General features: G+C 33.9%; 1 protein-coding gene across 1 annotated transcript in view; it reads left to right on the top strand.

Moving 5' to 3' along the window:
* Nucleotides 1-25,689, top strand: part of LOC139896258 (uncharacterized) — a 198,689-nt gene that overhangs the window by 128,237 nt on the left and 44,763 nt on the right. The window contains exons 6-8 of the mRNA XM_071878857.1: nucleotides 4,203-5,090; nucleotides 13,025-13,319; nucleotides 13,738-13,796. Coding sequence (XP_071734958.1) covers nucleotides 4,203-5,090; nucleotides 13,025-13,319; nucleotides 13,738-13,796 — 1,242 coding nt within the window. The remainder of the gene's footprint in view (nucleotides 1-4,202; nucleotides 5,091-13,024; nucleotides 13,320-13,737; nucleotides 13,797-25,689) is intronic.

The raw sequence follows: 25,689 nt of genomic DNA, 5'->3' as shown, positions 1-25,689 counted from the left end.
ATTATTATTATTATTAAAACCTAATTACTATTATTATTATTATTAGTTTTAATTTTACTTATACTTTTTATTTATATATTTTGTATTAATTAGTTTTATTAAATTGTAAAATTAATAGTTTAGTAAAATAAATAATATAAAAATAATATTTTTTGTACTTTTTACAACTTTTTGTATATTTTTATATTTTGTACCTTTTTAATCGTTGTAGCGTAACTTTTGTATTTTTAGCTCATAATTAAATTTTAAACTTAGTTTTTGCTATAGTTATTTTTACTCCTATATTTTTAGGCTTTGCCGTAGAATTCCTTAAGTGCTTTTTCTTTAGACTAAGATTTAGGTGCTTTAGAATTTTGCGACGCCTTTTTAAGTTTTAGTTTCTTTTTAAGTTATATCCATTTGGGATTTAGTTTTTCCTGTAAGCTTTAATATTTTTAGACCTTTTACTATGTATCAATTATCATTCCAATTAGTAATTTCAATTTGCGATTATAATTTTAAGTTAGTTGTAGTAATAAGGTTAAATTAGTTAAGTATTTTTAAGTTTTTATAAGTTTCTTTTATTTTTCCGTCACCTTTTATTTTTCAACCATTTTTTCTTTTTCGACATTTTTCGACGCGCAATCTTTTTCTCTCTTATTTCTCGCTATTCTAGTTTTAGGACTTAGAATTTTTTTCTACTTCTTATCTAAATTTCTTAAAATTACGAAAATTTATTTTAAGTGGTTAAATTGATAGACATAAAAATTTTCTGGTTCGTAGTAATAGTTGGATTTGTACGTGGACCGGGTTATTGGAGCCAAACAGTCCTCAATTATATTGAGACCAAACGAATCCTGCCCCTCTGCTGCATCTTTTGGCTATTCGAAACGTGGGCAAAATCAGAAAAGTCTATTGATTGGATAACTTATTATAATTTTTCTTTCCTTTTAAAAACTAATAGGATATTCAGTGAATGCACCGAGCAAGACGTTCATCACCTTTTGTACGTTCACCACCTGTAACTCGATCAAGACATCGTTTAACAAATATAACCGCCGTTGATTTTTCTTTAGAATCGTCATCCAGTCGACCAAGTACTTCAGTTCAAATTTCCGATAATCCAGTTTTTGAAACAAACCTCACAATTGAGAATCCAGAAAATATTCAGGAACGGTTCGTAGATCCTGAACCATTAAACTTTCCTCCGGAACCACCAATCATTCAAACAGAGATTGTTGAGGAACGAACTATTAAATCTGAAGCATCTAGTGATACCGATTCAACAAATTCAATTATGGAGAATCTGGAACCTTTAAGTATGGAAGACCGAATGAGAGCTAAACGCACTGGCCAAGGTCACGCAATTACTCATCCAGACATTAATGCGCCAGATTATGAAATCAAAGGACAAATTCTACACATGGTGACTAATCAATGCCAATTTAGTGGTGCGCCGAAGGAAGATCCAAATGAACATCTACGTACCTTTAATAGGATCTGCACACTATTTAAAATACGAGAAGTGGAGGATGAACAGATATATCTCATGTTATTTCCCTGGACTTTAAAGGGAGAAGCCAAAGATTGGTTGGAATCGTTACCTGAAGGGGCGATCGATACATGGGACGTTTTAATTGATAAATTTCTTAAACAATTCTTTCCTGCATCTAAAGCCGTAAGACTTCAAGCAGAAATTGTTACGTTCACACAAAAGCCAAATGAAACTCTATATGAGGCGTGGACAAGATATGGAAAGTTGTTAAGAGGATGTCCGCAACATGGTTTAGACACCTGTCAAATAGTACAAATATTCTACCAAGGATGCGACATCACTACAAGGAAAGATATAGATATAGCAGCTGGTGGTTCTATTATGAAGAAAACCGAAACTGATGCTTACAAAATTATTGATAACACTGCTTCCCACTCACATGAGTGGCACCAAGAAAAAGATATCATTAGATCATCTAAAGCAGCTAGAGCCGATTCTAGCCATGACTTAGATTCCATTTCCGCAAAGATAGATGCTTTCGAGAGACGAATGGAAAAGATGACTAAAGATATTCATGCTATACGAATTAGTTGTGAGCATTGTGGAGGACCACATTTGACAAAAGATTGTCTCAATATTGAATTAACAATGGAACAAAGAGAGAATATTTCATACATAAACCAAAGGCCTGGAAATAATTATCAGAATAATTATCAACCGCCAAGACCGATTTACAATCAAAACCAGAATTATAACCGAAATATTCCATACAACAACCAACAAGGTCCTAGCAATCAACAAGTATCTAATAATACTTATAATCAGCAAAGACCTAATTTTCAGAACAAACCACCACAACAAACCGATGATAAAAAGCCGAATTTAGAAGATATGATGACGAAGCTAGTTGAAACTCAAACGCAGTTTTTCACATCTCAAAAACAAACCAATGAACAAAATGCTCAAGCATTTAGAAATCAACAAGCTTCTATTCAAAATCTGGAACAAGAAGTAAGTAACCTAGCAAGGTTAATAGGTGAAAGAAAACCGGGAAGTTTACCTAGTGATACAAATGCTAACCCCCGGAATGAAACAGCTAAAGCTATTACCACAAGAAGTGGTACAACACTTAAACCACCTGAAATACCTGTAACTTCTGATGAAATTACTCCTACTACACAAGAACCACAACCTGATCAGGATAAGGAAAAAGAACCGGTAGTTGAAAAGGTTAATGAAGATAACACAGTTAAAGATAAACCTTATGTTAAACCATACCAACCACCACTTCCTTATCCGAGTAAAATGAAGAAAGAAAAACTTGAAGCCGAGCAATCCAAATTCTTGGATATGTTTAAACAGATAAATGTAAATCTTCCTTTCATTGATGTGATTTCAGGAATGCCAAGGTATGCTAAATTCTTGAAAGATCTAATCACGAATAGAAAGAAAATGGAAGAACTCTCGGCTGTTACTATGAATGCTAATTGTTCAGCAGTGCTGTTGAATAAGGTACCAGAAAAACTATCTGATCCAGGAAGTTTCACAATTCCATGTTTTCTGGGTAGTCTTAGTTCAATAGAAGCATTAGCAGATTTAGGTGCTAGTATAAATCTAATGCCGTATTCACTTTACGCTAAACTAGACCTTGGAGAATTGAAACCAACCAGAATAAGCATACAACTAGCCGATAGATCAATAAAATATCCTAGAGGGATAATGGAGAACATGCTAGTTAAAGTTGGTACTTTAGTATTCCCAGTAGATTTTGTTGTTCTGGACATGGAAGAAGATTCTCAAGTTCCTCTCATATTAGGAAGACCATTCTTAAACACGGCTAAAGCAATGATAGACGTGTTCGGTAAGAAACTGACCCTAAGTATAGAGGATGAGAGTGTTACCTTTTCAGTTGATAGAGCAATGCAACAACCACAATCTGCAGATGATACATGTTATTATATTCAAACTATAGATGCACATGCAGAATTATTAGAAGAATTTCCAGAATTACAAGGAACAGGAGAATGTTCTTTAGGAGAAGGTAATGAACCAATTGATGAAGCTGAAATGTTAGCTACACTTATAGCTAATGGATATGAACCAACAACAGAAGAAATTCAAATGCTAAAAGAAGAAGACAGATATCGATATAAATCATCGATAGAAGAACCTCCGAAATTAGAATTAAAGCCACTTCCAAACCATTTGGAATACGCTTATTTACATGGTGAATCTGAATTACCTGTAATAATATCGTCTTCTCTTACTGAAAATGAGAAATCACAACTCATTTCTGTGTTGAAAGCTCATAAACCAGCCATTGCATGGAAGATTCATGATATTAAAGGAATAAGTCCTTCGTATTGCACACATAAAATCCTTATGGAAGAAGGTCATAAAACGTATGTGCAACGCCAACGAAGACTAAATCCTAATATGCAAGATGTAGTTAAAAAGGAAATTATTAAACTGCTAGATGCAGGTTTGATATATCCAATTTCTGATAGTCCATGGGTAAGCCCAGTTCAATGCGTACCTAAGAAGGGTGGTATGACTGTCATTACAAATGAGAAAAATGAGCTTATTCCTACTAGGACTGTAACAGGATGGCGTGTGTGTATTGATTATAGAAAATTAAATGACGCCACCAGAAAAGATCACTTTCCCTTACCTTTCATAGATCAAATGTTGGAAAGATTAGCCGGAAATAGTTATTATTGTTTTCTAGATGGATTTTCCGGATATTTTCAAATTCCAATAGCACCCGAAGACCAAGAGAAAACCACATTCACGTGCCCTTATGGTACTTTTGCTTACAAACGCATGCCATTTGGACTTTGCAACGCCCCTGCAACCTTTCAAAGGTGTATGATGGCGATTTTTCATGACATGATAGAAGAATGCATGGAAGTATTCATGGATGACTTTTCAGTCTTCGGTGATACATTTAAATCATGTCTAGTTAATCTGGAACGAATGCTAATTAGATGTGAAAAATCAAATCTAGTACTTAATTGGGAGAAATGCCATTTCATGGTTAAAGAAGGCATCGTTCTTGGACATAAAATTTCAAAAGAAGGAATTGAAGTGGATAGAGCTAAAGTAGATGTAATTGCTAAACTTCCACATCCCACCAATGTTAGAGGAGTTAGGAGTTTTCTAGGGCATGCCGGTTTTTACCGACGTTTCATAAAAGATTTTTCTAAAATTGCCACTCCTATGAATAAACTCCTAGAAAAGGATGCGCCATTCATCTTTTCAGATGAATGTATCAAATCTTTTAATATTCTTAAAGAAAAACTCACTAACGCACCGATCATGATAACACCAAATTGGAATATACCATTTGAACTAATGTGCGATGCAAGTGATTTTGCAATGGGAGCCGTTTTAGGACAAAGGATTGAAAAACGATTTCAACCTATATATTATGCTAGTAAGACATTACAAGGAGCACAAACGAACTATACAACTACTGAAAAAGAACTCCTTGCTATTGTCTTTGCTTTTGACAAATTTCGATCATATCTCGTTCTAGCAAAAACGGTGGTCTATACCGACCATTCTGCTCTTAGATACCTATTTTCAAAACAAGATGCTAAACCAAGATTAATCCGTTGGATCTTACTCTTACAAGAGTTTGATATTGAAATCCGAGATAAAAGAGGAGCAGAAAATCTCGCCGCTGATCATCTTTCTCGTCTTGAAAATCCCGAATTAGAAGTTCTGAATGAATCAGCCATACAAGACAACTTTCCTGATGAATATCTATTGAAGATAGATTATAAAGAAATCCCATGGTTTGCAGACTATGCAAACTACTTAGTTTGTGGATTCCTTGAAAAAGGATTATCGTACCAAAGACGAAAGAAATTCTTCAGTGATATAAAACACTATTTCTGGGAAGATCCACATCTGTTTAAAAGTTGTCCCGATGGAATAATACGCCGATGTGTATTTGGAGATGAAGCTAGTAAAATTTTAAACCATTGTCACACAGGACCAACAGGAGGGCATTATGGGCCTCAACTAACAGCAAGAAAAGTTTATGAAGCTGGATTCTATTGGCCTACAATTTACAAAGACTCACACCTTCTTTGCAAATCCTGTGATGCATGTCAAAGGGCCGGAAAAATAAGTCAACGTGATGAAATGCCACAAAATGTCATCCAAGTATGTGAAGTATTTGACATTTGGGGTATTGACTTTATGGGTCCATTTCCAAAATCTCATAATAATCTATATATACTCGTAGCCATTGATTATGTATCTAAATGGGCGGAAGCACAAGCTCTCCCAACTAACGATGCACGAGTTGTAGTAAGCTTTTTAAAACGTCTTTTTGCAAGGTTTGGAACACCGAAAGCTTTAATAAGTGATCGGGGTACTCATTTCTGTAATAATCAACTTGAGAAAGTTCTTAAAAGATATGGAGTAACTCATAAAATCTCCACCGCATATCATCCACAAACAAGTGGACAAGTTGAAAATACAAACCGAGCTTTAAAACGTATTCTTGAGAAAACCGTAGGATCAAATCCGAAGGAATGGTCCATTAAATTGGAGGATGCACTCTGGGCTTTTAGAACAGCCTACAAAACTCCAATTGGAACCACACCTTTTAGACTTGTTTATGGAAAAGCGTGTCATCTTCCAGTAGAAATTGAACACAAAGCATTTTGGGCTTTAAAGACATGTAATCTTGATTTACATGAAGCTGGACGTCTACGATTAAGTCAACTAAACGAATTAGAAGAATTAAGACATGAAGCATACGAAAATTCGTTAATCTATAAAGAAAGAACGAAGAAATGGCATGATAAAAGAATCAGAAGTTCAAAAGAATTTAAAGAAGGAGATAGAGTTCTTCTTTTCAATTCACGATTCAAGCTATTTCCTGGAAAATTGAAATCAAGATGGTCTGGACCATTCATAGTCAAAAGAGTTTTCCCATACGGAACGATAGAATTAATAAATTCAAATGGGATTGAATTTAAAGTTAATGGTCACAGAGTTAAACATTACATACATGGTCCGATGGAGGTCAACAACGAAGTTAATCACAATTTCGATGCCACAGCTAACTAAGTGTGGGGAGAATCAAGTCTTTAAAGGATAATATATATTTCTGTTAGAGTTAGATTGTCTGTTTTCGTATAGTTCTCGAAAATGGAACACGTATGGTCTTTCCCTAGCAGACCCTAAAGAACTAGTCTTCTCCCCCCATTCTGAATTTTTATTTTTTTTAGGTTTTTACAAAATGAAGACTGCCTGTGAACTAAACCATGGTCTAATGCTACACGCTTTGATCACTAAACGTAATAATGACATACTCCCGAGCGAAATAGTATCAGTAATCAGAGAAAGAATGGACGGAGTTAGAAAAGGAACCAGATGCAAGAAATGCAAAGGTTTATAGCTTCTCAGGAATACGAAAATGCTAGACAGAGAGCATTTGAAGATTGGCAAGTTCATCAGAACCAGATCATAGCGCATTGCCAACATATAGGTAGAAACTATATTCCTACACCGAAACCCGTCTTCCCTCCTTGGTCGATAGAGATGCAGCCACCATATCCTACGTATGACCCTGCCGAGGCATTCTATAGCACTTATGGTTATGCGTGGAACCCCTATTGGTACCAATATCATCCTTAGTTTACTTATTTTTATTTTTATTTTGTAATTTGTAATTATTGATATGTTTAATATTTTTTGTTAATATTGTAATCATTTTTATAATTTCTAACTTTTATTCTTAGATTTTAATAATTTTTGAATGTGGGGTAATATACCAAACTTCAAAAATATGTATATATGTTTGCAGTTTATCTTATGTACACAACAGGGTAAAACAACGCATTTTCAAAGACTGGCATTAAGTTCAGCAAAAGCAAGTAATTTTGACGACAATGATGCAAAATGTATGTGAAATAACAACAAGACGGAATGAACAAATGACGTGCACCATTTATCATTCAGCAAACAAACGCCAATATATTTGGAAACTTTGGTAAAAATTTAATCATTTTCACACAAATCACCCTCAATAATTTAAATTGTTACTGATTTCTTGCAAATGAGGGCATTGCAAGATCTTAAGTGTGGGAAGGGGTTAAATTCTTTCGGATTTTAAAACTTTTACTTTATACACTTGGTGACCATTAAAAATACTAGTAAAGCAGTAGTAGTATTAGAATCTAGTGCTCTCTGATAAAAAAGAACAGCCCTAGTCTTATATACTGACTACCCAATTCTAGTAAAATTTTTCAAAATTTTTAATTAAATGAATTCAAAATCATGTTTATACATATTTATGAACGATAAAACTAGGTTTTAACACCGAAATTATTGTTACCTCGGAAAGGACATAAATTGAGAAACAAACTAAAATGTTAAAATTCATTTAAAATGGAATAGAGGACGATAAAAAGAAAAATAAAAGTCAAGTGTGGGAAAATTTACCAAGTTATTTTAAACATATGTCACATATATCTGTAACAAATAACTAAAAAAAAAACTTTTGCTTTGGACTAAACTAAACTGTTTTACCCGATGAAAGAAAAGAAGAGATGGATCTACACGATGAATCAATTCCATCATTAAAAGGAAGTAAAGTCTTCCGAAAAAGACACGCGCTTTTTGATTTAGGTCATGAAGTTGTCGTCCAGACCAGCTGTAGGTTGACGAAAAATCTAGAAAAGTCATCACTAAAATCAGCAGGAAATCCACGGACCTCAGCATTAAACAGGGTCGCCAAGTGGTCAGATTTATCCTAACCATGAGAAGGATTTATCTCGTACAATGGGGAGGCACCGTGCAAATTAGCTGGATAAGACTAATGAATCAGATCCCCAGAAAGGATAATCTCCTTAAAGATTAAAAATCAGCTTTTAAGACTGATATTACTCAATCCTTGAGATTGACCTTAAAGATTGAGAATTACAAACTCATGGAATTCAATGATATCTAAACTCGAGCTTAAACGAGAAAATATTTTGATCAAAAATACAAACCGATTTGTTTTCTGAAAACCCTATTTTCAATGCGTTCATTACCATTGAACGTAAAATCCTAGGAATTCACCTAGAATTCATTAGGTCACCTGAACCAAATCGGGTGTCAACCGTAAGAACGGTGGTTGCATAGCATGGTCAAAGACAGGACTTTGTGCCAGACCGACAAATTATAAGGGTGAGCTTTACTATTGCTCCTACCAAGGATAGTAATTGCGTCCGACACGTTATAGACCATAATCAAAAGCATGTCACGGGACATTGCCTTAAACTGTTGCTTGTTCAACGCTTTCCTTTAAAACCGGACGGTAGTTTGCCGAAAGGTAATATACGGGACAAGTAAACTGGACGTGTTGCTTTCCAAATACAAGGTTAGCAAGTGGGTGACACAAAACCGCAAGTTTTGAGCTAAAATTTTCAAATCTGAAACCCACTAAACCCACAAAAATATTTTGCAAACACCGGTAAAGGGTTATTCCGGAAAACTTATCTAGGGTAAAAACTAGATTTAATTTTCAAAAGATCAAATGTTTTCATAAAGATCCAATTTCCTTAATGGATCTAAATTTTTATAGTCATGTGGAACTGTAAACCATATCGTTACTACCATTGTTTATACCGCCGTATAGAAATCACTGATGTACAAAGTGTGAAGAATAAAAAAGTGATTCTAGTATTTCAAGACAATATTGCTTGAGGACAAGCAACGCTCAAGTGTGGGAATATTTGATAATGCTAAAAACGAACATATATTTCATAGCATTATTCCTCAAGAAAGACAAGCTTTTAGTTGCAATTGTTCTATTTACAAGAGATATTCGTTTAAATAATAAAAGGTGAAGACAAAAGACAGATTCGACGATTTGAAGACGCAAACGACCAAAAAGCTCAAAAGAACAAAAGACAATCAAAAAGGTTCCAATTATTGATAAGAAACGTCTCGAAATCACAAGAGTACAAGATTCAAAACGCAAAGTACAAGATATTAAATTGTACGCAAGGACGTTCGAAAAACCGGAACCGGGACCAGAGTCAACTCTTAACGCTCGACGCAACGGACTAAAAATTACAAGTTAACTATGTATATAAATATAATATAATATATAATTAATTATATTAATTATATATATATTATATATATATATTATTAAAACCGTCGGCAGCCAGAAACTCCAAGGGTGTGAAATGAAAATACCTCTCCGCGACTCGCGGAGTTTTAAGGCTATTTGGCCGCGAGTCGCGGAGCCCCAAAAATCATTCCTGGCTATAAATCAACCCGAATTCTGATCAAAATCATCATCATTTTTTTCTTCTCTTCATACGAAGTAATATATTTATATTTATAATTTATATTTTAATTTTAATTATAATTCTAATAATAAGGGTATGTTAGCGAATGTTGTAAGGGTGTAAGTCGAAATTCTGTCCGTGTAACGCTACGCTATTTTTAATCATTGTAAGTTATGTTCAACCTTTTTATATTAATGTCTCGTAGCTAAGTTATTATTATGCTTATTTAAAATGAAGTAATCATGATGTTGGGCTAATTACTAAAATTGGGTAATTGGGCTTTGTACCATAATTGGGGTTTGGACAAAAGAACGACACTTGTGGAAACTAGACTATGGGCTATTAATGGGCTTTATATTTGTTTAACTAAATGAAAGTTTGTTAATGTTAATATAAAGATTTACAATTGGGCGTCCCTATAAATTACCATATACACTCGATCGGACACGATGGGCGGGGTATTTATATGTACGAGTAATCGTTCATTTAACCGGACACGGGAATGGATTAATAACCACTAGAATAATTAAAACAGGGGTGAAATTACATTCAAGGGTAATTGGTGTAATTGTTAACAAAGTAGTAAAACCTTGGTTTACACGCAGTCGATAACCTGGTGTATTCATTAAACAAAGTATTAAAACCTTGTTACAATTCGAATCCCCAATTAGTTGGAATATTTATCTTCGGGTATAATAATAATTTGACAAGGACACTTGCAATTTATATTTATGACTGATGGACTGTTATGGACAAAAACCAGACGGACATATTGAATAATCCAGGACAAAGGACAATTAACCCATGGGCATAAAACTAAAATCAACACGTCAAACATCATGATTACGGAAGTTTAAATAAGCATAATTCTTTTATTTCATATTTAATTTCCTTTATTTTATATTTAATTGCACTTCTAATTATCGCACTTTTTGTTATTTTATTTAATCGCACTTTTAATTATCGTACCTTTTAATTATCGCAATTTTATTTTATCGCATTTTTATTCGCAATTTCATTATCGTTATTTACTTTAAGCTTTAATTTAAGTCTTGTATTTGTATTTATATTTTACATTAGGTTTTAACTGCGACTAAAGTTTTAAAATCGACAAACCGGTCATTAAACGGTAAAAACCCCCCTTTTATAATAATAATATTACCTATATATATATTTGTATTTTTATAAAAGTAAATTAATATAGCGTTGAGCTTTGTTTAAAGATTTCCCTGTGGAACGAACCGGACTTACTAAAAACTACACTACTGTACGATTAGGTACACTGCCTATAAGTGTTGTAGCAAGGTTTAAGTATATCCATTCTATAAATAAATAAATATCTTGTGTAAAATTGTATCGTATTTAATAGTATTTTTCTAGTAAAATAATAACTATTTTATATACACCTCGTTCGACATCAATCTTTATATTAAATTAACAAACTATCATTTAATTAAACAAATATAAAGCCCATTAATAGCCCATAGTCTAATTTTCACAAGTGTCATTCTTTTGTCCAAACCCCAATTATGGTACAAAGTCCAATTACCCAATTTTAATATTTAGCCCAACATCACGATTATTTCGGCTTAAATAAGCATAATAATAACTTAGCTACGAGACACTAATTTAAAAAGGTTGAACATAACTTACAATGATTAAAAATAGCGTAGCGTTACACGGACAGAATTTCGACTTACACCCTTACAACATTCGCTAACATACCCTTATTATTAAAATTAAAATTAAAATTAAAATTAAAATTATAATATATATATATATATATATATATATATATATATATATATATATATATATATATATATATATATATATATATATATATATATATATATATATATATATATATAAATACTTGAGATAGAGAGGTAGAGAAAAGATGTCTTTAAACTGGCCAAAACACGCGAAATTTATAGGATGTCACCAGATACTGTTCACCTTGCGATCGCATGGGATTTAGGCCTCTTTTTCCAGCTCATGTACTCTTGGCTCCTAGCTTGCCGACATTTTTATATAATAATATAATATATATATATAATTTTAATAATTAATTATATATTATATTATATTCATGTGCATAGTTGACTTGTAATTTTTAGTCCGTTGCGTCGAGCGTTGAGAGTTGACTCTGGTCCTGGTTCCAGATTTTTGAACGTCCTTTTGTACAATTTAATATCTTGTATTTTGCGTTTTGCGGCTTGTACTCTTGTAATTTTGAGACGTTTCTCACCAATAATTTGAACCACTTTGATTGTACTTCGTACTTTTGAGCTTTTTGGTCGTTTGCGTCTTCAATTCATCGAATCTGTCTTGTGTCTTCACCTTTTATTATTTAAATAAATATCACTTGTAAATAGAACAATTGCAACTAAAAGCTTGTCTTTCTTGAGGGATAATGCTATGAAATATAAGTTCGTTTTTAGCATTATCAATATATATATATATATATATATATATATATATATATATATATATATATATATATATATATATATATATATATATATATATATATATATATATATATATATTCAATATTCATAAACATGTTTTAAATACACGTTGCGAGTTATTTATATATTTAATAACCAACTTTCCAACCTATTGTATGTATTCAAATTATGTTATTTAAACAAAACAATTTAATAATCAATTTCTATTGAATCGAAAAACGTTTCCACACGTTTGAAACTAAATCAATTGAATATTATGAAATCCAATTCTCCACTAACTTTTGTCTAACCTTCATTAATTGACACATTTGTTCTTACTTGTAAATCACTTTACCATTTATTCTGAATACCATTAAAAAGGAAAGATTTCTCTAATCATACTGGACCTCATAACAGAGACCCGTAATCATAATCACAATGTATCTGATAATTCAATCATTTGATATTATCTTTTATTTCCGTCGATAAATATATTAAATATATTTTGAAAAAAATACGATCATGTAAAGTATTATTCATCTAATACTTTGTTAATGTTTTCAAGTTGTAACATATACACATATACATATATAATCATATCCGTTCATATAATGGTTCGTGAATCGTCGGTATTTGGTCGAGGTTAAATGAATGTATGAATACAGTTTACATTTCTTGAGATTCAACTTAACAAACTTTGCTTATCATGTCGGAATAATATAAAGATCAAGTTTAAATTTGGTCGGAAATTTTCGGGTTGTCACAAAGCTACCCCAGTCATTCCACTCCAGTCTCAGTCCGTTCAGTCGCCTCAGCCGCCATTCCGACTCACGTTGCTCCCATCACGCCACATGTACTAGCTGTTTCACTTTCCCCAGTCATGGAGACGGTCCCTGTTCGTAAGCTACCTGAGGGATGCCATCTGGTGACAGTGCCTATCTCAGTAGAGCCACCCATGGCCCAGGTTTTTGAAATTACTGGGAACATCCCCGATGAGGAGCCATTTCCGAGCCTATCACACCTGGAGTTGCCATCGGACCTTTGTCGACCCTTGAGTCCCGAATTGGATGTAGGACAGCCGCTCAAGTATTTGCCGACCCTTGAGGATGATGATGATGATCTCTTCAGACCTAATGGATACTTCGCAGACACCACTTCGCATATTGGCCAGGATAGTATTCCGTAGACTATTTTACATTATTTAATTTTAGTTTATCTTTTTGAAGCATTGTAAAAAAGTTATATATCTAGTGGAAATGTTGCCTTTCTCTTTTTGTTCTTCATGCAGAATTTTATCAAAGAGACTGGTCCTTTCCAGCACTAGGAGAACCTGACCTTAGGAAAGCACAGACTAGGAGAGTAACCTAACCGTAGGGAAGTAATCTTTCCACAAATCTCTTTTCACACACTAAAATCTCTAAGTGTAGGGTTATCCCAGCACCAAACTCAGAGATTCTAGAAGCACTGTCCTTAATTTATTATATACTAAAATATTCTATTTCAGAGACATTATGGACAATGTTCTTCTAAGTGTGGGATATTTGGGTAAAGTTTTAGGGACAAGTAACCATAAAAATGCCAAGCTTTTAAAAAAATTCTTTTATATAAAAGTAACTAGCAAAGATTATTTAGGTAATTTCAAAAAATTCTTACCTCGTTTTACCCAAAAGATTCTATAAAATTTCCAGAAATCAGTTTAGAAACATTTACTAGAACGGAACGATTAAGCTAAAACTCATGATTTACGTCAAAAGATTTCTTTCGATAAAATATGTTAAAGGCTACGCATGACCAAGTACGACCTCGACTCCTAAAAAGTGAGGAATTTTGGACCCAGAGTATCTGTATGACCCATCAAATCTACAATACTTTGTAAATTCAATTGATGAGCGTGCCGGTGTACGGTTAAAGTTATAATTTGGTTTTGACATACGTTTCAAGGCCAATGGTTAGTAAGCGCCATACGTGATGCAGGTGCGATACTCCTTCCGAAATCATTCTGAATAGAGAAGACAAAAAGCCATCCGTTTCTGTTTCTGTTTCCACTCCACGTAATTTAAACCTGACCAACTCACAAAGAGTTGATGAATCAGAAATATTCACCCCAAATTCACTCTCAAAATACATTACCCATTCACCTTCATTCCCTTTCTGCTTATCAAAGATCCAGAGATTGATGAAGGGATAGATCGATCAAGTTCGCTTCAAAAGCACTTGTTAAAAGATTCCAAACCCCTGACTGTTTTTGATAGGTCAAAGACCTATTCTCAGTGAAATGTCACTTCCTCTCTGGGCACCAGGAACAAATAACAAAAGTTATGAAGAAAGGGTATGTTTATTTAAAAAAATGATGATGAAAGAGCAATGTCTCTAAATAAAGGCAAGAAAAACCGAAGAAGTTGCCCAAAAAAGAATAGCCGAAAGAGCCGAGAAAATTCTAGACAAAGTTTTAGCAAAATCCGCATCTTCCGAAAAAAAACTCTTACGGAATTTAAGTTGTTCTCTATCTAAAAAGGATACTCTGAAGAATCGAAATCTATCAATTCTCTCTGAAAATCAAAAGATCTTGACACCTTTTCACTCTTTCCATAAACTCCTCAACCATCCCTATAACCCTTCTTCCTCTTGAAAGAATGGCTAGGAAGAAGATCAGTGCCGTCCTTACTCAACCGGTGGAGATATCGATGCTTTACCAAGCCTATGATGAGAACTGGTACACGACTTGCTTCTGAGCGATAATACAACTAGATTAGGGCACCCTAATCACTTGAGTGATTTGAGTGATCCGCTAGTGAGGAGCCTGGTCATGTATACTCTACATCTGAGAGTTGGGAAGTACGCCTTTTTCACTATGGACGCAATTGAAATCTTGCGATTAAAACCATCGAAGTTCGAAACTTTTTCTAATACTTTCAAAGGATGTGATGACTTCTGATGAAGGCATAATAAAATATCCAAGGGTAGGCGAGGAAGAATCTATTAGAAAGAACCTTATATTCTCGCTTTTTGCTTGAGGACAAGCAAAGCTAAGTGTGTCGTATTTGATATCGGCCAAAAAGTCACGTTTTTACCCCCGATATTGGGCCCTAAAATCCATAAAGTTCCAAACTTTATTGCCAAGATAATCGCTTTATCGGTTGATTTTGTAGATTAAGTAATTACGAAGGTGATGCAAAAAGAATCAAGCAAAACGGAGCTAAAACGAAGAATCTAGAGCGAAAACGGTAGAAGACAAGAAATCAAGTTATGATCCAGTGAATTTCAGCTGACCAGGCAAGCAAACGGCCTGCCAAATGGCTTTCCTGGCTTACAAACGGCCTACCACATGCCCTCAGCAAATGGCCTCAACAAACGGCCTGGTCTGGCAGACGGCACCTGCAAACGGCCTGCCAGCCGTTTGCAGGCAAAAACCAAGTCTATTTAAAGGGCTCTCTCCATCCATTTCAACACACACTCAATTTACAATTCATATTATATTTTCCAGTTTTAGTTAGTTTTTAGTAGTAGCTAGCTTAGCTTTTATTTTTCGGAGGATATCCCGGCGAGTCCCTGCGATCTCGGGCAGATTTCTTTAGCCTTTTCAGGTTTTTATCCGAAACGCTTGTCTTTTTTATTAAACATGTGTTCTTACCTTTTATGTTTAATAATGTGTTCTGATATTACCATGATAGCTTAATTAATCTGTATGTTGCCATGATAAAAGTCTGGGTTAGCGTAGTTATGTTAAATTAGTACGGTTACTATTATTATGTTGAACTTGTGAGTCTCATAGATTTGTATGCTAGCATCTTAAGGATTGACCAACCTAGGTTGTGATCAGGACTTATCCGCCTATATGAACTTAGCTACTTCATAGGATTAAGACCCCTGGTTATACTGTATCTAAAGATTCTATGTACTCGGTATGGCCGGAGTTCCCGAGAGGCATCTAATGCGCTTTTAGGACACGGAACTTAGGAATTGAGACATGAATGACCTAGTATGCCTATTGACTGTTCTAAGGAGACCTCTTAGGAACTGTTAAGATCTAGCTAGTGTCTTGACTGTATGACCCAAACCTATTGCATGTTCTTGTTTGATTGTTGCCCTAGGATTAAGTCATATCAACTGTTTAGGTATCTGTTAGGTTTCTATCTACTTTACTTTCAGTATATCAATTGTAACGCTATATAATGGTTGATTTGGTTTGATCTCATTAGTATGATGAAATTGTTTTTAGTTTTCATTTAAGGTTTTGTCAACTTAACCAGACGGACTCCTTCCGTTTGTGAATAGTGTTCAATCAACAAGGCACGTTGTTATTCAGTTAACCAAACTGATAACGAGGGTTAGGATTAGAACTCAACTCACTAATAAACCTAGTGCTTTACTAAGGATAACTTTCGAGGTATAGTCACGTTTCAATTATACAACCACGTGACATACTTTTCACTACTCAATGAGAACTCTGAGAGTCTAGAGATAAGTAGGTCTATGTAATTGGCTCATCCAACTAGATCTACATCATTCCAATCATAGCTTTAATATCAACCTAATTACCTTTCCCTAGCCCAAACTAATATCTTAGTCAACATTTCCCTGATCTGCATACTCCAGAGATCCTCCCACTTTATTTACTTTTCCGCAATTAGGACCTTTAGCTTAAAACCACTACTATCCTTCTATCCAGATAATTTAAACAAGAGGCAATTATCCGCTTGATCTTCAATTCGTTAAACCATTCAAAAACACGACCCTAGGTTAACTTACACCTTCTACATTAGAAAGTTAAAAGTAAATTTAGGCCCCGCACAATATAAATAAAATAAACCCCTGTTTGCCACTCTGATCAACTGAATCTGACGTCTTGCGACCTAACGACACCGCGAGAATAAAACAGTCGTTTTTGGCCATATCATGTACTGAAAATATTTCAAAATCACTTAGCATTTTACGCTCAAGCTTTTGTAAATCTCTGATATCGTCCATAAGTTTAAACAAAGCCCTTTTAACTTTTTTAATGTTTGAGATTCCATCCCTAGGTCCAGTATCTCGATAATTAAGTTCGAATAAAAGTTTTGATACTTTTTCTTGAAATAAAAGATCTTCCGCGCAGTCACGATCACCGATAGTAAATTTAAAGTTCTCAGATATTTCCCGAATTATCTTTCTTCGCAGAGTTGTAAATGGAAATTTTGACATAGTGAGGATTTGTACGAGTTTAGAATATATTTCCTTTCTTTTTGAGAAGAAATTCCGATGTATTCTTTCCTCGGTTGAATCCGGAAAAACTTCGATTAATCGTCTGATGAGAAATGAGGCCAGATCAAAGTAGAAGAAATCTCGATCTCCATATTTTGAAATAGGGTTAGGTTTTTTACTTTCAATCCAAAATTCTAATTCTGAATTCATTGCGGCGACATAATGGAAGAAAACTAACGAATGACTCTAAATCAAATTTGAAGTCAATTTCTGCATCCCGATACTTGACAAAAATATCATCCCCACATTCTTTTAATAGTTTGTGAAGAGAACGAACTTGAGAGCGCAACTCTTTTAACAGATTTATTTGAAATGTTGAGAACGGGAAATCTGAGGAATAGAGGTGCCTAATGAATTCTCTATAGACATATGACCTTCTGCTAGGATTTAACAGATTTCTAGTAAACGGAGCTTTTGACTTATCCATGTGTCGTTTCTCTTTTGGATTAAATTCAAATAAGTCTGGATAATTGAAAATAGTTGGGTATTCTTCCCGTATTTCATCCTCCATAATTAGAAGTTCGTTAAGACTGAGCCTCCCTTTTGGATCATGAAGAGGGTCGAATCCTGGTATATTTGAGTAAAACTTGTCCAAAAGTAATGAAATCTCTAAGTCGGATGAAGTTATCCGGCTTCTTGGACTACAAGGATCAAGAATTAATTCTTGATGAGACTTATCAGGGTCAAGATTTGTTTTGGTTTTATAAAGAAAAACTTCTCCGATTTCCGAAGTTGTGGGAAAGCAACTGCCTTTCGCACTTTCTTCGTAATCGGTTAAGTTGGAATTGGAATCTACAGAAACTAATACCATAATTAATATTTTGCTTTTATAATTTTAAAAGAGTTTACTATAATGGCGCTTTAAATCCTATACCGACAAACTCCCTGTTTGTTAAGCATGTGTGTCTCTTATCAATTTATCTTTGAAACAAGTGGCCAGGCCGACAACGGAGATGCATGATCCTTTTGGTTCCAATACAATTGGAGACTGTTCGAAAAATCCAACAACCAATTCCGTGTATAATTGTCTTTCTTAGACACCACTCAAGAATCTTAGATATCTTGACAGAATCAACGATTACCTTATGATGTTATGCGAGGTGTATACGAAATAGTTATATTTTTATTGCGAAATACTATTAAATACGATACAATTTTACACAAGTTATTTATTTATTTATAGAGTGAATATACCTAAACCTTGCTACAACACTATAGGCAGTGTACCTAATCGTAGAGTAGTGTAGTTTTTAGTAAGGCCGGTTCGTTCCGCAGGGAGCTAGCCAGGTTTAACGCTATATTTTTAAAACTATATTTGTGTGTGTGTGTGTATATATATATATATATATATATATATATATATATATATATATATATATATATATATATATATATTATTATTATTATAAAAAGGGGGTTTTTACCGTTTTAGTGACCGGTTTGTCGATTTTATGTCTTAAGTCACAATTAAAACCTAATGTAAAATATTAAATATAAAAATAACTTAATTTAAAGCGTAAAGTAAATGACGATAAATAAATATACGATAATTAAAAGTGCGATAAATAAAATGATGATAAATAAAATTGTGATAATTAAAAGTATGATGAGATATAAATTAAAGGAATTATGCTTATTTAAACTTCCGTAATCATGATGTTCGACGTGTTGATTTTAATTTATTACCATGGGTTAATTGTCCTTTGTCCTGGATTATTCGATATGTCCATACGGTTTTGTCCATAATAGTCCATCGGTCATAATTATAAAGTACGAGGATCTTCGTCAAATTAACCTTATATCCGAAGTCAAATATTCCAACTAATTGGGGATTCGAACTGTAACAAGGTCTTAATACTTTGTTTAATGAATACACCAGGTTATCGACTGCGTGTAGTCCAAAGTTTTACTACTTTGTTAAAAATTACACCAATTACCCTTGAATGTAATCCACCCCTGTTTTAATGAGTCCATTAATTATTAATCCATCCCCGTGTCCGGTCAAATGAACAATAATTTGTATTTATAAATATCCCGCCCACCGTACCCGATTAAGCGTATGTGGTTATATATAGATACGTCAAATTGTAACCTTTATATTAAATTAATGAGGTATAGTTTAGTTAATATAAAGCCCATTAATAGCCCATAGTCTAATTATGGTCCAAAACCCAATAACCCCGTCTTTAATATTTAGCCCAACATCACGATTACTTCGGCTTAAATAAGCCTAATAATAACTTAGCTACGAGACATTAATTTAAAAAGGTTGAACATAACTTACAATGAGTATTAATCGCGTAGTGTTATACGGACAGAATTTCGACTTACAAACTTAAAACATTCGCCGCTATAACCTTATTATTATTAACTTAATATTAAAATTATAATTATAAATATAAATATATATCAGAGAGTGAGAGAGATAGTTGATATTGTGTATTCATTTCGTCCGAAAAACGCTTCAATTTATAGATGTAGCCTGACTCCTGGGCTCATGTGATCGCATGGAATTAACTCTTCCAGGCCATGCGATCGCATGGCCGTCTTTTCCTGCTCCAAATGATTCCAAAATGTGGGTTGCGCGTATTTATTTAATATATAATATAATATATATATAATTTTATATAATTAATTATATATTATATTATATTTTTGTGTAGTGTTGACTTGTAATTTTAGCTCCGTTGCGTCGCGCATTGATAGTTGGTTCATGTCCCGGTTCCAGATTTTTGAACGTCCTTGCGTACAATTTAATTTCTTGTACTTTGCGTTCCGCGGCTTGTACTCTTGTAACTTTTAGACGTTTCTCATCAATAATTTGAACCTCTTGGATTGTACTTTATACTTTTTAGCGTTTTGGTCATTTGCGTCTTTAATTCGTCAAATCTGTCTTTTGTCTTCACCTTTTAATATCTAAACGAATATCACTTGTAAATAGAACAATTGCAACTAAAAGCTTGTATTTCTTGAGGGATAATGCTATGAAATATATGTTCTTTTTTAGCATTATCACCTTAACAGACAGAAATTAAGTCCCCGACAGCGGCACCAAAAAAACTTTACTGCTACTTATGATATGGCTAAAACGGGAGGTTTTATTTATGTGGTGTCGTTAGGTCGCAACACGTTAGAATTAGATACCAATAGAGAGTAACGGTTTTATTATTTATATTTAGCTGGGGTTTCCTAGCTATAAATCACCTACTTGTCTTCCTTTTAACGAGTAAATGGTAAATATAAATTAGGTTCGTATTTTTGTATGTTTGCTCAGTAATATAGGACAAAAGTGCCTATATAGTTAACCCTAGTTGACAAGTGGTGATAGATTTAAGATTAACTACTAATAATATAATTGTAAAGATAAAGATAGATAAGTATGAAGAAGAAAATCCTGGTGGAGAATTATCACAAGAGTTTAACTTCATAGAATAAACACTAAACCTCAATCAACTTGTATATGAACCTAACTGATTTGTCACTAAGAGTTTAGGCCTTGAAGATTCTGGCTAAGATGAATATCCCTACTCCCAACGTTAACCTTAGAGGGTTTAAATGACCTTATGGATAGAATCCTAGGTACATGAACAAAGTGGTATATCCCTAAAGGAAAGTCTCACTTTTCTTAATCCTAGTTGGTCTAACTAAAGCAATATTCCACCACTCAATACTAAGCTATGCCTTAACATTAACAGATGTGCAATCTTAGATATTCTAAGGTACTGCTAATTGGATTAGAGGTCTCTTCTTTGCGATCACTTACTCAACCCCGGATCATCTTACAACATCTCAAGAACGTTGCTTCTGATGCGAATCATTGCTTCTGAGCAAGCCAGTGTTCACTGAACTCAATATTGCCTACTCTAATCACAACCTAAATGGGCAGCTCTTCTTTGACGAATAAATAGTTATTCATACGTAGGTACTATATCCCTATTGTGATGTTAAGCACACATAACTACTTACCTTGTATCCTAGGGTTGATCAAGTCCTAATACTAGGTTATAGCCACGTGAATAAGCGGAAAGGGTGATCCGTAAATTAAACTTCTAAACCGTCAAGGTTTCAGCATAACAATAATATAAGTTTCAGATAAAGTATTCAACATATATTAAACATTTGCAACGGATAGATAGGAATGCAAGATGAAAGGAACTTAAAATAACAAAATAACTTTATTAAATTAAGGAAAGCGTTCACCGTTTACAGACGATATCTGGACCATTACAAGTACAGACAACCTCTAGACAGCTCCTATTACAATCTTCGGCGTTCGCCTCCGGGTACTTAATTTCCCGCTCGGAGGTGAGAAGGCCTTGAAAGCTCTAGTGAGAGAAATTATATTGTAGTGAGAGACTGAGGAGAGGTGTATTGAAATTGGATGTCAAAAAGCCTTTAAATAGAAATGGAAATTACCTGCAAACGGCTGGCAGACCATTTGGCAAGCCGTTTGGTAGGCCGTTTGGTGAGGTCGTTTGCCAGGCTAGCCCGTTTACCATGCCCGTTTGATTTGGGTGTGTGGCAGGCCGTTTGACATACAGGCAAGCCATTTGGCAGCTCGTTTGGCAAGCCGTTTGGCTTGCTGATTTGCTGGATCGTAACTTGAATTCTTGTCTTTCACCGTTTTCGCTCTAGAATCTTCGTTTTAGCTCCGATTCGCTTGATTCTTTTAGCATCGTCTTCGTAATTACTTTATCTACAAATTTAACCAAAAAAGCGATTATTTTGCCGATAAAGTTTTGAACTTTATGCTTTTGGGACTCAATATCGGGTGTAAAAACGTGACTTTTTAACCGATATCAACTACTGAAAAGATCGTCCAGATTAAGGAACGACTCAAAACAACCAGAAGTCGGCAAAAGAGCTACGCTGATGTTTGAAGGAAACCTTTAGAGTTTCAGGTTGGTGACTGTTTCATGTTAAAAGTATCACCATTGAAAGGTGTGGTACGTTTTGAAATACGAGAAAAGCTAAGTCCTTGATTCTTTGGACCATTTGAAATCACTGAAAGAGTTGGACTGGTGGCTTATCGGCTGAAATTTCCACAGGAACTCAGTAGTATCCACGACACTTTTCACGTGTTGAACTTGAAGAAATGTTTGACTGAAGAGGATATCACAATTCCTCTCGATGAGATTCGGATCGATGATAAACTTCATTTCATAAAAGAACCTATTAAAATTATGGACAGAGAGGTCAAGCAGCTTAAGAAAAGCAGGATATCGATCGTTAGAGTTTGTTGAAATGCGAGATGAGGACCAGAGTTCACTTGGGAGCACGAAGATTAGATGAGACAGAAGTATTTGCGCTTGTTCTCAGATGCAACAACGACTGCCACCAGCTAAATTTCGGGAAGAAATTTCTTTAATGTGTAGGTAATGTAACGACCTGCCTTTTTCTGTTAACTTTTTCATTAATTATTTAACGAACATTAATTTGACTTTTGTGTCATACGTGAATTAGATAACATTTCAATTTTTGTTATATTTAATTATAAATATTATTTGTAATATTTATGTGAAAACCTTTGATAAGAATTCCTATTCTTGGTTAGGTGAAACCTGACAAACATTAACCAACTTTTTAGTCACGATTTGAGAAAATAACATTTTTATGTTATCCTTTATTTAATAAATATTATTCTTAATATTTATTGAAACTTACTTTTATATTAAGAATTATATTCTTAATTTTTGGACGATTTAAACACGACGATCGTTAGTGGTCTATCAAGATTTTAGGGATGAATTATTTTTAAGTAGGATGTGTTATAATAAAAAAATAATTAAATGTGCTAAGCTTGATATGATTCAAATTTATAAGTTAATAATTTCATTAGCTTCTTTTGTGTTACAACAAACTAAAATTTGACTAATGGCCTATGATATTATACTACTGATAATAATTAAAATAACTTAACTACAATTATAAGTTAAAATCAATCACGTTATCACTTTCAAGATGAAGTACCAAATTGTCATAAATGTATGTATCTACAAAGAAAATAAACGAAATAAAATGCCATAATTCATAATTATCAAATTATTCATACATACATGGAAACGATTAATTTTACAAAAGATTGTCATTGAAAAAGAAAGTCAAACACGTTTATGCCAAGGTAATTAACATATCTTTTCCATTCTAAATTATCATCCAAATTAATCAACTTTGAGTACTCCTCATCACCAAATTCAGCTAAAAAAGTAGTAAGTTTAGAAACTAGTTACTAGGAAATCAAATCCACTATTATGTAAATAATAATTCCTTTAGACAACCGCTCAACCATAAAGTTCACATTCCTATTAGTTGGACTCATCCATTTTAATCTTTCAATTTATATCAATATTACCCTCCAATCCATCTCAACCAATCCATCTTATTAATTATTAACACCTATTTCCTTATGAGGTAAGGCTTAGTGTGTTAGCACAACACTAGAAGTGATCTATCTAAAGGTGGGGGAGTGTTGCCGATTGATTTTTACCCTTGAGAAATAATCTCTGCAGACCCGGTACACAGATCTGGAAATCTGTGGGGTGGCTTAATCAATCTGTTGTCCGTTTAGCGTTTAGCTGTTAGCCGGATGACTTCTAGTGAGAGAAAGTACTGTGTGAGAGAGAAAGGTGAAGTCTCTGCTCACAAGTTGTCAGAATGTCTGAATGTGTAAAATGACGACCCAATGGGTCTATTTATAGTGACAGATCCACCGGATTGTTCGGGGACACGTGTCAGATGATGATACGTTCTGTTATTCGTGATCCGAAGTTTGCGCTGAATATGGCTCTCTCCGGCCAGGGCTTAAGCGCTAGGCGGCTTTCAGGGCTTATGCATGACGGAAGCAGCCTGTACAGCGGAGAACGCTTGACAGATAGTATCACAAAAACTATTATTCCCAGTGTTCCTGATGCTAATTTCATACGATCATTATGCCTTTATGCGTGTATACGATAGGATACACCATTAAGTCCCCCCAGTTTAATGACTTAAGCATTTGAAAAATAATTAAGTTGTTAAACTTTTGATAACGCATCCCAAACAAGTCTTCACATGCGCCATTTGCATCGAGAAAAATGTTACAGGCATTAATTGCAGACGAAATTTTACTGACGCTGTAATGATTATTTTTAAATGGTTGAGATTCTCCACGCGCCTCTAGCTGTAAAAAGGCACCTCTTTGCATTAGCCTTTTAATCATGTCCATACACGTGTGCGGTTGAAAATAAAACCCCCAAAATACCACCAATCACAGCTGTCATATCTTTTCCCTTTTTAACCACCAAAAAACCCTAATCAATCTTTCACTTTCACAGCCTTTTTCTACAGTCTTCATCTTTTACCATCAATATCTTCTTTACTCCATGTTTTATTAAAACATTAATGGCGACAACACATGACGTTTCAACTATTCATAGCAGAGTGAACGACAAATATTTGGCTCTGCTGTTGCAATACTTTCCTAGATTAGCTGGTTTTGATCCAATAATTCCTGCAAATAATGCTAGGGCCTTGTAGTGACCCGAACTTTTCCATGTTTATATATATTAATTGAGATTGATATTTACCTGATTAAATGTTTCCAACATGTTAAGCAATCAAACTTGTTAAGACTTGATTAATTGAAATATGTTTCATATAGACAATTGACCACCCAAGTTGACCGGTGATTCACGAACGTTAAAACTTGTAAAAACTATATGATGACATATATATGGATATATATATAGTTAACATGATACTATGATAAGTAAACATATCATTAAGTATATTAACAATGAACTACATATGTAAAAACAAGACTACTAACTTAATGATTTTTAAACGAGACATATATGTAACGATTATCGTTGTAAAGACATTTAATGTATATATATCATATTAAGGGATATTCATACATGATAATATCATGATAATATAACAATTTAAAATCTCATTTGATATTATAAACATTGGGTTAACAACATTTAACAAGATCGTTAACCTAAAGGTTTCAAAACAACACTTACATGTAACGACTAACGATGACTTAACGACTCAGTTAAAATGTATATACATGTAGTGTTTTAATATGTATTTATACACTTTTGAAAGACTTTAATACACTTATCAAAATACTTCTACTTAACAAAAATGCTTACAATTACATCCTCGTTCAGTTTCATCAACAATTCTACTCGTATGCACCCGTATTCGTACTCGTACAATACACAGCTTT

This window comes from Rutidosis leptorrhynchoides, chromosome 1, assembly GCF_046630445.1.
Source record: "Rutidosis leptorrhynchoides isolate AG116_Rl617_1_P2 chromosome 1, CSIRO_AGI_Rlap_v1, whole genome shotgun sequence".
NCBI classification, from domain to species: Eukaryota; Viridiplantae; Streptophyta; class Magnoliopsida; order Asterales; family Asteraceae; genus Rutidosis; species Rutidosis leptorrhynchoides.
This window is presented reverse-complemented; position numbering and strand designations above follow the sequence as displayed.